At 41.9% G+C, this 16,744-nt stretch overlaps 1 protein-coding gene across 1 annotated transcript in view; it reads right to left on the minus strand.

Moving 5' to 3' along the window:
* Nucleotides 1–398: 398 nt before the first annotated feature.
* Nucleotides 399–16,744, minus strand: part of LOC311135716 (calcium/calmodulin-dependent protein kinase type IV-like) — a 34,699-nt gene continuing 18,353 nt past the window's right edge. The window contains exons 2-11 of the mRNA XM_084169738.1: nt 8,918–8,996; nt 8,749–8,811; nt 8,561–8,643; nt 8,393–8,465; nt 5,397–5,487; nt 5,044–5,118; nt 4,416–4,491; nt 3,841–3,967; nt 2,387–2,539; nt 399–2,117 (exon numbers count right to left, since the gene is read on the minus strand). Coding sequence (XP_084025864.1) covers nt 1,953–2,117; nt 2,387–2,539; nt 3,841–3,967; nt 4,416–4,491; nt 5,044–5,118; nt 5,397–5,487; nt 8,393–8,465; nt 8,561–8,643; nt 8,749–8,811; nt 8,918–8,996 — 985 coding nt within the window. The 3' untranslated portion in view covers nt 399–1,952. The remainder of the gene's footprint in view (nt 2,118–2,386; nt 2,540–3,840; nt 3,968–4,415; nt 4,492–5,043; nt 5,119–5,396; nt 5,488–8,392; nt 8,466–8,560; nt 8,644–8,748; nt 8,812–8,917; nt 8,997–16,744) is intronic.

Below are 16,744 nucleotides of genomic sequence, written 5' to 3' on the forward strand. Positions count from 1 at the left end.
TGCCCGAGGCGCAGGGTAGTGCTCTCACCTTTGCATCGCAGGATCCATAGATCCCCCTTACAGCTCACTCTCTCTCCATTTTGACCTGTTAAAAATTTGTATTTTGTCATTTAGCAGACACTCTTATCCATTATTTTTTCATACTGGGAATCGAACCCACAACCCTGGCGTTGCAAACGCCATGCTCTACCAACTGAGCTACATACATTATACCATAGACATTGGTCAGTATAGGGGCATCTTCCAGTACTGGGCGATGGAGACCACCCCACCTAATTAATCTACAATGTAGCGGAAACACTGGAAATGGTAGCTCAATAAAATAATGAAAAACCATTTGTATACAAGTTCAAAAAGTACATAAGCTGTCAGATATACAAAACTGCCCAAACATATGTAACTTCATATAGTTTATTAATTGTTTTGTCCTGCAGTCCTTACCAAATCAATGTTAATGGTAACCATTTTAAGACAACATTGAATGATTTAATGTTTCCTTGAGCATATAAAAGGAATATCAAGTTAACGTCTTGGGGCCTTAAGAGTCCTCTAATACTTCACTGTTTAACACAGATTACATCTGTCATGTGATGTCAGTCAACTATAGTGAATCTTTACAGACAACCGCAGCAGTTCAATTCAACATTCCTACATGCATATATTATCCACATCATTCCTTTATACTGAAGGCAAAAGCATGCTAAAATTCAATACACAGCCAACCTTTTTCTTTGTAGATTTAAAAAAGAATTCCATAACAAGGCATGTCAGCTAATGGGTTAATTAAGCAATAAGGTACGGGGGGTGTGGTATATGGCCAATATACCACGGCTAAGGGCTGTTCTTAGGCACGACGCAATGCCATATACCACAAAACCCTGAGGTGCCTTATTGCTATTATAACGTTATTAGAGCAGTAACAATAAATGTTTTGTCAGCCAATCAGCATTCAGGGCTCGAACCACCCAGTTTATAATGAGAAATAAATATTTGCACGAAGAGAACACCCTCTTCAATTGTATATGACAGAGGTGGGATATTATCAAATAAAGCAGCAGCCTCAACCAATTTTGGCACTGAATATCTAAATAAAATAAAATTGTATCTACTCATCCATCATTTCCCTGCAAATTGTGTATTTGGCAATAAAAAACTGGGGTGCCTTTTCAGTTGTACACAACATATTTTGCTATACAAAAGTGAAAAGTTCTTAATGCTAAAACAACTCTGCACTACGAAATAACCTAATGTTCCTTGAAAGTCCGTTTGAATACAATCATTGTGCTATTGATTGTTTTTAACATGTTTCTAATCTAATTCTTAACAAGATATGAAATATTTCTTACAAAGGGAGTGTAAAATCCAGTTAATAAGATACAATAATAAGGCATTCTCCTTAGAAGTTGTAATAAAGGTTAAGTTTATGACCATCTGGAAAATGTGTCAAACCCGTTCTTCAAACAGATACTGTAGGCTTACTCAACCAGTATTGAAAATCAACCTAGATCGATTCTATATTCTGCCACCAAAGCATCATGATGATTACCAGAACACATAATGACCTACTATCCTTATTCTGCCAATTGTTATGAATTCATTTACAAACTGGCAAATTAATACTGGGAACACTTGGAGACCATTTTGCAGTTATAACATTGTATTATGGAAGAGCTAAACCATCCAGTGAAGCTACTTGTTGTGTGAGTTATGAAATGGGAATGCGCAGTCGTAAACTCTGATTTCACATGTACTTTAAATACTTGTAGGCATGTTGTTCCAATGTGCCGAGTCAATATGGTTGTACACCGTTTCATAAATCAGTCACATGCAATAAAGCCAAGCAGAGTATCGCCAGTACAGATGGTAATACCACATAGCTCCTCTCAGCAACTTCAGTCTAGCAGGAGGGTTGAATGCCTTCACAGGGTGACAACGACAGAGGAGATCCACAGTTAGGATCCCTCCTGGATCTGTGACTGGTCGTTCCGTGGCTGCTCCTCTTGTGCCTCTTTTTGATTGGCGGAGTTGTTGCAGTTGCTGTTCTTGCTGTTGTCAGCGTTGCCGTGACTGCTAGCGCTGCCCAATCGTGATGAAGCCACCACGGCCTTTACGGCAGCCTGTCAACAAACACACAGTACACAGTATATCATTAATTGACACAGTTTAGGATTCATGTGTAGGCCCAATGTGACTATGCTGATAAATCAAGGTATTATAGCAATCATATATGTTTGTCTATGCTTGCCTTCCAAATACATTCAAAGGATCTTGACACAACTACACAATCATGAGTTTAAAATGTCCTGACATCAATAAATTAGACATGGTACTACTTGCCCTCAACTACGGTACAAAATCCTATTGAGAAACGTTGTTTTGTACCTACCTTGAGTTTTCGGCGTGCATTGAACTCCTGCAGTTTCTTCTGAGCAGTGTCCATATGGGCTGAGTTAACTGCCTTCCCAGTCACCCAGGGGTGCTGCAGCGCTTGCAAGGTCGTCAGCCGCTTCTTTGGATCCTGGACAATCAGCTTTCTCACCTACAGGACAGCAGCACGTATATATGGTTAGTAACTGGGTCACTGAGACTGAATTCATCATTTTCTTGGATGCTGTTTCTGCAGGTTTCTGTCCACATAACAAGTCAGCCCAGTTCATAATTTGGAGATAAAATTCAGAATGAACAGTAAGAGATGGATGTAGCCTGTTTGCCCTGGATTTCTAGTTACCCTCCTTTTTTATATTATTTGATAATCAGACACACCTATATGGACACACTCACACTGACCATTCACCTGGGAAACATTTCACCTGACCCAATGCTACAATCACAGATGATCCAATATATTGACCGCTCTAACAATTAAAATAAATGTCTTAAAAAATGGAAGGCAATCAGGAGGAGGCAAGATCAGGTGGGACCATTCTAGTCAATGGCACAACTCTGATATAACGTTTTTTTTTTCCAAAGTTGCTGGGATGTCACGTGCAATATTTATATCAGTACACTCATAACAACCTAAGCATTACGAAACTTCTATTCGATCAAATAAGCCACACATAGCAAATAACCCTTTTTTCTGGGGGGGTGACCAAATTCGACACTATCATTGACCACCATACAAAACTCCTTGCCTGGTGAGCCAAAAAATTGAGAAAGCACCACTTGCTGGAGAAGACAGATTTTGGGCCCAGTTCTCCCTCTCACTTTGCCTCTTCCTCTCTTCTACAATGCAGCCAGCAACCATATGTCTAACCAATTGTCTAACCAATCGGATGCTAAAGCGCAGGCCTAGAAGTTTGCAGGGCATTACAGAAGTACAGTACAGTATGTTCTTTCAGAAGCCAAGCCAGTAGTGTACAGGACGAGAAGGGAACCCTCATGCTGGTTAGGGGAAGTAGGTTTTCATTCTCCACCAATTACTGATTTATTAATTACGCGTAAGTACCAGGGGGAAATGTCAGCCAGCGTGACTGTGGTAACCTCGGGACCCCAGGGGTGTCTTAACTAGGAACCAAACAGAACCAAACGGAAGCAAACAGAACAAAACGGGATGGGACCTACCTGAATTTGTCCAATAGAAACTCTAGTTTTCAATGAAAAACATTTTGCAACAGACAAAATGTTTTGCGACAGAATTGGCGTAATGAATACACCCATGGTAACAGTAAATATCGTGTAGTCCCGTGTAGCTCAGTTGGTAGAGCATGGCGTTTGCAACGCCAGGGTTGTGGGTTCGTTTCCCACGGGGGACCAGTATGAAAAAAATAAATAAAAAATATATGCACTCACTAAGTCGCTCTGGATAAGATCGTCTGCTAAAATGTAAATAAAACTCACCAGGTCCTTGGCATTGAGGGACACATTGTCCCACCAGGGGGAGACAAACTCATATTCACAGTTGAGGATCCTCTTGAACATGTACTGGTCCCCTCTGTCATCGAAGAACGGTTCAAAGCCACATAGCCTTTGAGAGAGGATGAAATACGAGGCATACATCAACCACAGACAGTTCCGGTCTATTGATTCAATAGCTGGCTACAGTCTGACAGGATCTGATAGCCACAGGGGCCTAACCTACAACTCTATTAGAGGTGCAATCCTCCTCGCACTAAGGTTTGCTAGTCACACACTCTCTTATTCTCCCAGATTGATGTGCCTTCAAAATATGTTATTTGTACAGTTTAATATTCATTAACTGGTAGTGAGTCTGTATACCAGCGATTCTTCTGAATGCTGTTGCTAGCAGTTGCACTACCATTACCTGGCTTGCTGTATAATGGGGAACTCACACCCACATACTATGTATACCAATCAGTATGTGAAAGAAACAAAATCACTCAGAAGCTATACAACAGGAATGCACCAACACCCTTGATTCAGAAACCAACTTTTGAGTGTCTGGTGTCACTTACAAGATATACGTGATAACTCCCACCGACCACACGTCAACCTCAGGTCCATAAGCACTTCCTCGCAGAATCTCTGGGGCTGGAGAGAGGGGAGGAAGGATAGATAGGGGAGAGATGAAAAAGAGAAGAGCAAGATGGAGGGAGGGAGGGAGGGAGAGTGGGGAGGGCGGGGAGGGAGGGCGGGAGGGAGGGTGGGGAGGGAGGGAGGGAGGGAGGTCGAGGAGGGCGGGGAGGGAGGGCGGGTGGGGAGGGAGGGAGTGAGGGAGGGAGGGAGGGCAGGCGGGGAGGGAGGGAGGGAGGGAGGGAGGGAGGGAGGGAGGGAGGGAGGGAGGGAGGGAGGGAGGGAGGGGCAGCATAACGGGGAAGGAGAGAGACAGAGGTTAAAACACAGTAGGGAATTCTTACTCAGTAACGATTTATCCAAGGATGTACTATGTAGAATGTGGATAAATATTACAACATACACCCTGTCCTCATGGTAACTGTCTCTGCTCAAGTCTTTGCAAGTTAAGCATGCAACCAAAACAACAAAAATCTGCTAGGTCTGAAATGGCAATCTCTAGTCTAGCAGCTAGCAAATATTATGTTCCAAGTGAATGAAAAATCATCACAGTAATGGGTTATAGCTCACCACAGTATCCTGGTGTACCACAAACAGTCTTCATTGTGACCTGATCATCGATGATCTTCGACAGACCAAAATCAGCTGCAAAATGAAAGACAGAGACAGAGATATATTAAAGATTATGCCTCTTTCTGGAAGTCCTCATATCTGGTATTAGAATAAAATAGTAGAATAAAATACCGGTAGAATAGAATACAATAGAAAATAGATCATTCCAATAATAGAATATAATCGTTGGCATTGATTCCCCAATTATGTCTGATCAAGTCAGCTCTGTCTCTGATAGCACAACAGAGTCAATGGATGTTGTTTGGGATAATGGTAGTGAATCCCACAGGGTATTGAGTAACCCCACCAACCTATTTTGAGGGGAGCGTCTGGTGCTGCGGTGGCGTACAGGAGGTTCTCAGGTTTCAGGTCTCGATGCACCACGCCGTTCTCATGCAGGTACTGGACAAATACAAAGACACAAGACAACACCATAGCACCCAGGTGGCTGTCTGACTCCTACACACGTTGTGTGCTATTGATCTGTCTGCTGGGGTATGGGGCTGGACTGTTTGGGGATTTTGGGATTCAGCACCGCCGAATGAATCGGCGCCCGCTCCCACAATTCATTTTCTACACAGAACCATAACATTCCTGCTTTATAGTGCACTGTTGAAAATGCTCTATGGGTAAACAAAATACAAAGTTGAACTATCTTTCACAACCTCTATCTTATCGTTGTCTATTCTGAACTGTGTATTACACTGTGTGTGTGTGTGTGTGTGTGTGTGTGTATGTGTGTGTATGTGTGTATCAGTCACCAGATGTCAACCCAATTGAACACTTTTGGAGCGACACCTGAGTAAGCGTTTTCCACCACCATCAACAATTTGTTTTGCCGGAAGAATGGAGTCGCATCCCTCCAATAGAGTTCCAGAGACTTGTAGAACATATGCCAAGGTGCATTGAAGCTGTTCTGGCTGCTCAACACCCTATTAAGACACCTTATGTTAGTGTTTCCTTTATTTTGGCAGCTACCTGTACACTGTGCTATGATACTGTGTACTGGACGTAAACATGATTTAAAGTATGTTTTAAACTATTCTTGGGTTCAGTGAGTACTTTCACCCGTGTTAACACGGTAACTCATCAAACAAGGCAATGTGAGCCATACAAGTCTGCCCAGTTACAGAAAACAGCAGCACAAGGCAGCTACCTTGATAAGCTGGCCATTGAAAAGACGAGGTGGGATTCAAGTGAGGGAAAGCAATACGTTCAAAGACTTTGTGGTGTCATGGATAAGGTATAGAGTATAGACCTACTCTATGGCTCACTGTCTTGATAATGATATTTGTTTGTAAAGCAACCTTCTTGTATAACTTATCTTCTGCACACTGTGGGTGGGTTGGTGGTTATGCAAATCCCTAGTTTCTTATGTAACATTAAGCTGTTAAAGAACCACATTATATTCCACTGGCATGAAAATTCTAAGCATCAAGGTTAGTACCGAATGAGCTACCCTTATTATGCAACAAAAACAGTCATCTTTTCTAATTGGGAATGGCTAGGTTGAATAGATCTCGTTCACAGTGAATGAAGGCATAATTTTCTCCCCACACTATGTATTGTGACAACCCCTCGGTGTAATGGCTCTGATGTCAGAGGGGAATTCTCCTCTCCTGCACAAAGCTCGATGGAGCTGACACAGATAAGGTGTCCTCTCGACAAGTAGAGTGTGGGATGGTGGGATGAAGGGATGAAGAGAAGGTGGGACGCACACGCACACACCACCACAGATATCTCAGGTCTCCCACGGCTGCCATAGCACCACTCAAAATAAGCTATTCTGGCCAATAGGCCAACGACACAGCTCTGTGTTCTCATTGACAGTGGATCTCTTCTGATAGAGAAAGTAAAGTACCTGAGAGGTGGGCTAGCCAATGTATTTGGCCAATGAGGAAAATATTAGCTCTCAATGGTAAGTCTCAACATCAAGAACATTAGCTAGCCTAATACCGTCTTTTGACAGTAAAGAACTTAACAACGGATCTAAAACGTGGTTCCAGATTCTCCATGTCCAAAATAATCAACACATTGTGATGATAAGATAACACCAAATGAGGTGCCTATAATAAAGGACTCAAATCTGTCACAAACAGAGTGGGGACTTAAGTGTAGACGTGCCAGTGAGATTGGCGGGACATGAGGCTACCAAGATGCTCCACTGGGACGTTAGCTAGATATCCAGATGGCTTTGATCATGTAACAGACAGACCGCAGAACCTCTCTGCCGTTTCCGAAGTGGCCGTGTATACTGTAAATAAATCACTCCCAATCAACACGGAACAAAGTCTTCCTCGACGCTTGCTCAACAACATAAGGAAACTTCAAAAAGACCTGGAGGCTTCAGAAATCCCGTTTTTCTCTCCTCAGTAAACCCGTTGGGAAAACAGCAGCTGTTTCAGACTGACTACACCACCAAGCCCTGAGCTGATTTAAATAGACCCCTCTGTGTTTGCAAACACTGCCGCACGAGGGCGATGTGCACAAGATGGTGGCAGAACAAGGGGGAGTTCTTATAGAACGCCAGCAAAAACAATCCTCTATTTACATGTTGCTTATGAGTGCATTTCACACTACTTTTGGATTATAATAGGATGTTAAGGCTCGTCTGAATGTCCTACTTAATATAATGTTCATGTCATCATCGCAAATCAACTGCATTATACTTTAAAAAAACACTTCAACTTCAACCAGTAAAATGGCTCTTTGGCTAGCTTTTGCTACATCAATGAGCTTCAGCATTCTAGCTAACAACTGCTGAATCCAAAATATTTATTTTGCAAAGACCACAACCAAATATAATCTTAGCGACTGTTCAAGCAAGAATCAAAACCTAACTGTAAGCCTATGAGAACCCCCAAAAAGTATTTTGTTTAGAAGTAATAAAAACATAAATCTAGGCTATGTTGCAGTTGGCGATGGTTTTCTTACCATGGGCGCATGTGTGTGTGACGTCAGTATGTCGTGTACTGGAAAAGGATCTATGTGTTAAAAAAATCCCGGTTTTACTATTTCATCTCCTTAGCAACAGCAATCTAACAGAGGATCATGGAAGACACTAACAGGACTCCTAACATGAGGAAGAAGACATATGCCTTGGTCCATGTTGATGACATTTCAAAGATAGCTCAGTGAGAGACAGACACATTTTGTTCTTTACAATGTATAGATAAGGGGCAGGCGGTGTGAATGTGTGATGGTGCCTCCCAGCTATGCAGGTCAAAAGCATTACAGTATGTCAGAGTTTGCTAGACATTTTTTAGCCTACTTTCTGACAGGTGTCAGAGAAAGGAAGTCAGCTTACTGCAACAGCTTCTAATACTTGTATGACAGCATCAGCAGCATCCCGCTCAGTGTAGAAGCCCTTCTCCACAACCCTGAGAGAAAAACATGTTGTGATTGTTGTAACAGAGGAATGGCACAGAGTGTGTGAGTGTGCGTGTGCGTGTGACCATTAGGGCAGTTAACTAACCTATCAAATAGCTCTCCTCCAGTCACAAGCTCCAAGACCAGACTGATCTCTGATGGGGTCTCAAAGATCTCTTTTAGTTTGATCTGAAATAAATAAAACAAAACAACATAAATTCAGTATCAATAAAAAACATAATAACAATCGTTAATTCTAGGCAAAGACAGCACAAAAGTGTGTAGAACCCTCACAATGTTAGGGTGAGAGAGTCGAAGTAGAACACCTATCTCTGTCCTAACTATCTTCTTATCCACCTGCAGGAACAAAATAGAACTGGGTTAAGGAAGAAAAATTAGCCTGTTGTACTCTCTGGGTAAAAAATTACACTAAGACCATGATGAACATCCAGTGAGAACTTACTGTTTTCTTCAGTGTTTTCACTGCGTACGGCTTCTGTGTTCCCTTCTGTCGACATCTGCACACCACCGACGTCGCTCCCCTAAATGCAGAGGGAAAACACAGTTAAGCTACAAGAACAACTGTCAAGTGGGTAGGGAGTAGCAACACATTGTGCACAGCGCCCAAGACACTGACTCCCGGGAAATGGTGAATAGGCTTTGATGTGGTTATTTTGTACTTCCATTATGGCTGGGCAGCCTACAGTGCCTACACTCTTAGAAAAAAGGGTTCCAAAAGGGTACTTCGGCTGTCCCCATAGGAGAACCCTTTTTGGTTCCAGGTAGAACCCTTTTTGGTTACAGGTAGAACGCTTTTGGGTTCCATGTAGAACCCTCTGTGGAAAGGGTTCCACATGGAACCGAAAAGGGTTCTACATGGAACCAAAAAGAGTTGTTCAAAGGGTTCTCCTATGGGGACAGCCGAATAACCATTTTAGGTTGTCTGAATTGTACTTCCATTATGGCTGGTTAGCCTACAGTACTTAGAGTGTTTGTCTGAATTGTAAGTGGGGCAATTCTCCAAAATAAAGTAGACAAATTCCACCACAATCCCATAGACTTATACAGTACAACAGTAGTAGGCAGATACGGAGATTAGGCCTATATTCCTTCAGGTTTAAACATCAGTTGAAATGGGTTAGCAGTTTGTTCACCTCTTTAATTAAAATCCCTGGGCCTCTCAGAGTAGGAGTGCTGATCTAGGATCTGTTTGGCCTTTTAGATCATAATGAATATGATTATATGGACAGGGGGGACCTGATCCTAGATCAGCACTCCTACCCTAAGACAAAACTAACTAAGATCTACTTTAAATGTATTCAAACATAAAAAGTAGTACTGTTAGATCTGAATATAATTCCACTTTGCATTTAGCATCTTTCACATGTACAACCTGACCCTGCTAGTGTCAGAGGAGTTGAGATGAGAGTTTAAAGAGAAGATTGCTATAATGGGTCCAAGAAAGCAAGAGGAATCCACACTGTGTTGCAGTACAGCAGTACATAAAAAGGTAGGCTAAATTCCAATGCGCAAATACATCTAATTTGTTTGCACAGCTTACAATTAGCAGGGAGAGGGAAGAGGGAGAAAGGGAGAGAGAGAGAGATAGGCAGCTTTTGTGTTCAGAGGAAAGCATATGGGCTCCCATTAGGTGTCCAGACCCCAATACTCACCATTACTACAGAACACTCTCTCTCCCCCTCTCTTTGTCTCTTGCCCCCTCTCTTTCTCTCTCTTACTCCCACACACCTCCTCTCTATCTCTCTCCCTCTCTCTTTCTCTCCCACACATTCTCTCTCTCTCCTTGTCCTGCCTCTCTCCCACACATTCTCTCTCTCTTTCAATATATACCATTCAGCAGACGCTTTGTTCCAAAGCGACTTAACAGTCATGCGTGCACAAATTTTACGTATGTGTGGTCCCGGGAATGAAACCCATTATACTGGCTTTGCAAGCGCCATGCTCTACCAACTGAACACTCTCTCTCTCTCCCTCTCTCTCTCTCTCTGTCTTCCCCTCTCTCTCTCTCTCTCTCTCTCTCTCTCTCTGTCTCTCTCTCTCTCTCTCTCTCTCTCTCTCTCTCTCTCTCTCTGTCTCTCTCTGTCTCTCTGTCTGTCTCTCTCTCTCTCTCTCTCTCTCTCTCTCTCTCTCTCTCTCTCTCTCTCTCTCTCTCTCTCTCTCGTGGGGAAGACCATCACGGCTGGTCCATGTGAACAGACATAAGGCAGGCATGACAGCCAGATCACAGCTTCAATCTAAGCACAACAACATCCAAGAGTCTGAGGAGAGAGAGTTCAGATGAAAAGCTACACTTGGATTGTACTCTATTATTGTGCAATGGATCTCAGGGGCAAAGGCGTAGGCCTATCTGAGCAAATGACGCAAATCAAATAAACACTAATAGCTAAATATCATCAAATTGTTATCAGGCTGATTAGATTACCTCATCCTAGCGTACCCTCCTCCCTCCTTGGATCTCTCCCTGTAATGTCTACAATGCCTAATTTCATTAAATCATTAAATGTTAATGTTGTACAGAACAATTCAACTTCTTCCTGCATTGTTTCTGTCATACTTATTCCATGATTTTCATGAATTATTTAGCATTGTGTTGAACCTCTCAACCCAAGCAGAGATAAACATTATTTCATCCTGAAGTCATTGTACAGACAGCAGATGAGTGAAGATGCTGGTTCATTTAGCTTGGAAGGATGACACCCTGAGAATGAAGGTTATTGTTGCTGTCAGTTCTAGTGCTAAACTGTGCAGAGACTGGCAAAAGAGATCTACATCTACAGATCTAGCCACTAAACTGAACAGAGGTCTACACACACACACACACACACACACACACACACACACACACACACACACACACACACACACACACACACACACACACACAGAGAGAGAGAAAATTAGCTATTAATATAATCAGATTCAGAAAGGCTTTTCTCTGATAAGGGATTCAATTGTGGGATCATTTAACTAACAAATTGGTCTTCTACATCAAGGCCAGAGAGCTCCATCCAAGATCATCAGTGATGAGTTCCAGTAATTGACTAATGGATCATATTCATAATTCTGGAATGGCCATATCCATCCACAGCACTAAGATAATATCAGAATGGGCTTATTGGGCGGAAATCTGCAAAAGTAAGTCACACTGAAAGTAGGACATTTAGTACCAATGAACAAGACAAGCTCATATAGCTAATCCCATCAACAAACTCCTATAGCTAATCCCATAAACAAGTTCATATAGCTAATCCCATAAACAAGCTCATATAGCTAATCCCATAAACAAGTTCATATAGCTAATCCCATAAACAAGCTCATATACCTAATCCCATAAACAAGCTCATATAGCTAATCCCATAAACAAGCTCATATAGCTAATCCCATAAACAAGCTCATATAGCTAATCCCATAAACAAGCTCATATAGCTAATCCCATAAACAAGCTCATATACCTAATCCCATAAACAAGCTCATATACCTAATCCCATAAACAAACTCCTATAGCTAATCCCATAAACAAGTTGATATAGCTAATCCCATAAACAAGCTCATATACCTAATCCCATAAACAAGCTCATATAGCTAATCCCATAAACAAGCTCATATAGCTAATCCCATAAACAAACTCATATAGCTAATCCCATAAACAAGCTCATATAGCTAATCCCATAAACAAGTTGATATACCTAATCCCATAAGCAAACTCATATTTGTGTTTGTGTGTATTATGGATCCCCATTAAAAACATTATAATACATTCACAACAGATTTCACAAAATATTAAGTGTGTGCCCTCAGGCCCCTACTCTACTACCACATATCTACAACACAAAATCTATGTGTACGTGTGTGTATAGTGTGTATGTTATCGTGTGTTTGTATGCATGTGTCTGTGCCTATGTTTGTGTTGCATCACAGTCCCCACTGTTTCATAAGGTGTGTCAAATCGGAGGGCCTGTTGTCTGGACTGGCAGTCTCTATGGGGGTGCCACAGGGTTCAATTCTCGGGCCGACTCTATTCTCTGTGTATATCAATGATGTCGCTCTTGCTGCTGGTGACTCTCAGATCCACCTCTACGCAGATGACACCATTTTGTATACATCTGGCCCTTCATTGGACACTGTGTTAACAAACCTCCAAACGAGCTTCAATGCCATACAACACTCCTTCCGTAGCCTCCAATTGCTCTTAAACGCTAGTAAAACTAAATGCATGCTCTTCAATCGAACGCTGCTTGCACCCGCCCGCCCGACTAGAATCACTACTCTCGGCGGGTCTGACATAGAATATGTGGACAACTACAAATACCTAGGTGTCTGGTTAGACCGTAAACTCTCATTCCAGACTCACATTAAGCATCTCCAATCAAAAGTTATATCTAGAATCGGCTTCTTATTTCGCAACAAAGCCTCCTTCACTCATGCTGCCAAACATGCCATCGTTAAACTGACTATCCTACCGATCCTTGACTTCGGCGATGTCATTTACAAAATAGCCTCCAACACTCTACTCAGCAAATTGGATGTAGTCTATCACAGTGCCATCCGTTTTGTCACCAAAGCCCCATATACTACCCACCATTGTGACCTGTACGCTCTCGTTGGCTGGCCCTCACTACATATTCGTCGCCAAACCCACTGGCTCCAGGTCATCTATAAATCACTGCTAGGCAAATCCCTGCCTTATCTTAGCTCATTGGTCACCATAGCAACACCCACCTGTAGTATGCGCTCCAGCAGGTATATCTCACTGGTCATCCCCAAAGCCAACACCTCCTTTGGCCGCCATTCCTTCCAGTTCTCTGCTGCCAATGACTGGAACGAACTGCAAAAATCTCTGAAGCTGGAGACTCTTATCTCCCTCAATAACTTTAAGCATCAGTTGTCAGAGCAGCTTACCGATCACTGCACCTGTACACAGCCCATCTGTAATTAGCCCACCCAACTACCTCATCCCCATATTGTTATTTATTTTGCTCATTTGCACCCCAGCATCTCTATTTGCACATCATCTTCTGCACATATATCACTCCAGTGTTAATACTAAATCGTAATTATTTTGCACTATGGCCTATTTATTGCCTTACCTCCATAACTTACTACATTTGCACACACTGTATATAGATTTCCTATTGTGTTATTGACTGTACATTTATTCCATATGTAACTCTGTGTTGTTGTTGTTTTTATCGCACTGCTTTGCTTTATCTTGGCCAGGTCGCAGTTATAAATGAGAACTTGTTCTCAACTGGCCTAACTGGTTAAATAAAGGGGAAATAAAAAATAAAAAATAAAATAAAAGGTGTATTTGTATCTGTTTTTTAAATGTAATTTTACTGCTTGCATGAGTTACTTGATGTGGAATACAGTTCCATGTAGTCATGACTCTATGTAGTACTGTGTGCCTCCCATAGTCTTTTCTGGACTTGGGGACTGTGAAGAGACCTCTGGGGGCATGTCTTGTGGGTTATGCATGGGTGTCCGAGCTGTGTGCCAGTAGTTCAAACAGACAGCTCGGTGCATTCAACATGTCAATGCCTCTCCCAAATACAAGCAGTGATGAAGTCAATCTCTCCTCCACTTTGAGCCAGGAGAGATTGACATGCATATTATTAATGCTAGCCCTCTGTGTACATCCAAGGGCCAGCCGGGCTGCCCTGTTCTAAGCCAATTGCAATTTTCCTAAGTCCCTCTTTGTGGCACCTGACCACACGACTGAACAGTAGTCCAGGTGCGACAAAACTAGGGCCTGTATGTAGGACCTGCCTTGTTGATAGTGCTGTTAAGAATGCAGAGCAGAGTTTTATTATGGACAGACTTCTCCCCATCCTAGCTACTGTTGTATCAATATGTTTTGACCATGACAGTTTACAATCCTGGGTTACTCCAAGCAGTTCAGTCTCCTCAACTTGCTCAATTTCCACATTATTCATTACAAGATTTAGTTGAGGTTTAGGGTTTAGTGAATGATTTGTCTCAAATACAATGCTTTTAGTTTTTGAAATATTTAGGACTAACTTATTCCTTGCCACCTATTCTGAAACTAACTGGAGCTCTTTCTTAAGTGTTGCAGTCATTTCAGTCGCTGTGGTAGCTGACGTGTATAGTGTTGAGTCATCTGCATACATAGACACACTGGCTTTACTCAAAGCCAGTGGCATGTCGTTAGTAAAGATTGAAAAAAGTAAGGGGCCTAGACAGCTGCCCTGGGAAATTCCTGATTCTACCTGGATTTTGTTGGAGAGGCTTCCATTAAATAACACCCTCTGTGTTCTGTTAGACAGGTAACTCTTTATCCACAATATAGCAGGGGGTGTAAAGCCACAACACATACATTTTTCCAGCAACAGACTATGATCAATAATGTCAAAAGTATAACAAAACAGCCCCCACAATATTTTTGTGTAAGTGCTGTGCTTGTTGAATGTCCTTCCCTATAAGCATGCTGAAAGTCTGTGGTCAATTTGTTTACTGAAAAATTGCATTGTATCTGGTCAAACACAATTTTTTCCAAAAGTTTACTAAGGGTTGGTAACAGGCTGATTGGTCGGCTATTTGAGTCGGGCTTTACTATTCTTAGGTAGGGGAATAACTTTTTATTCCCTCCAGGCCTGAGGGCACACACTTTCTAATTGGCTTAAATTGAAGATATGGCAAATAGGAGCTGCAATATCGTCCACTATTATCCTCAATTGTCAGACCCCGTGGCTTGTCATTGTTGATAGACAACACTACTTTTTTCACCTCTTCCACACTTACTTTACGGATTTCAAAATTACAACACTTGTCTTTCATAATTTGGTCAGATATACTTGGATGTGTAGTGTCAGCGTTTAGCTAATCCCATAAACTCTAAATGCAACACTAGTTTAGGTGAGACAATATTGCATTTAGGAGGGAATAAAAGAAAACCCGACCCTGGGCAAAAACAGTGACATTGATACATTGTGGGAGGCAACAAGTATGCCTATGCAAATTAGATTCATTAAGATAAGAACTGTCTATGAAGAGGATGACACAGACAACAGGATAATAATAATAATAATAATAATAATAATAATAATAATAATAATAATAATCTGCAATCTGAATGGCATAATACGATTCCCCCCTGGAAACCACACTGACCTCACCCTCTTTTAGTTAATAAGTGTCACATTTATATCACCAGCATGAAGTGGGACAAATGTAGGACAAGTGGAATATGATGACTGCAAATGTCACTCACAATTTAGGATGCCCATTGTTTAAAATAAATGTCTCATTAATCTTTTACACAACTGATGGTTGTCGTCCTCAACAGGACTGTACAGGATTAGTGCCTGTCATGTGGCTTTACACAGCATGAATGAAAATAACAAATGAACTTCAATTTAAAAACGTCTGGTTCTTTTCAATCATAGTCATTTGAATTTAACTCATGTAGAGCTTTCACAAAATGAATTTGTCGTATTACAGTGCATTACAGTAAACTGGGCCTAAACCCCCAAAATAGATGTATATTATTTATACTACTCAACAATATGACTATGTAACTACAACTGTAGAAGTTCTACCGATTGAATGAAACTCAAATAAACCCTCAAGCTTTTCTAAACCAACAAAACAAGTAATCTGAATGAAGGCATATCTTTGCTGTTGCAGCTCATTGCTGCCTGCCTTTATATTACACAAGCTGCTCCTGTTTCAGTGTTGTACTCACACAGCATTATGTAATCCCAGCAGAGATGCTGCTGCTCCTGTTTCAGTGTTGTACTCACACAGCATTATGTAATCCCAGCAGAGATGCTGCTGCTCCTGTTTCAGTGTTGTACTCACACAGCATTATGTAATCCCAGCAGAGATGCTGCTGCTCCTGTTTCAGTGTTGTACTCACACAGCATTATGTAATCCCAGCAGAGATGCTGCTGCTCCTGTTTCAGTGTTGTACTCACACAGCATTATGTAATCCCAGCAGAGATGCTGCTGCTCCTGTTTCAGTGTTGTACTCACACAGCATTATGTAATCCCAGCAGAGATGCTGCTGCTCCTGTTTCAGTGTTGTACTCACACAGCATTATGTAATCCCAGCAGAGATGCTGCTGCTCCTGTTTCAGTGTTGTACTCACACAGCATTATGTAATCCCAGCAGAGATGCTGCTGCTCCTGTTTCAGTGTTGTACTCACACAGCATTATGTAATCCCAGCAGAGATGCTGCTGCTCCTGTTTCAGTGTTGTACTCACACAGCATTATGTAATCCCAGCAGAGATGCTGCTGCTCCTGTTTCA

The sequence above is a fragment of the Coregonus lavaretus genome (genome assembly GCF_964263955.1).
Source record: "Coregonus lavaretus genome assembly, chromosome: 10".
Taxonomy (NCBI): domain Eukaryota; kingdom Metazoa; phylum Chordata; class Actinopteri; order Salmoniformes; family Salmonidae; genus Coregonus; species Coregonus lavaretus.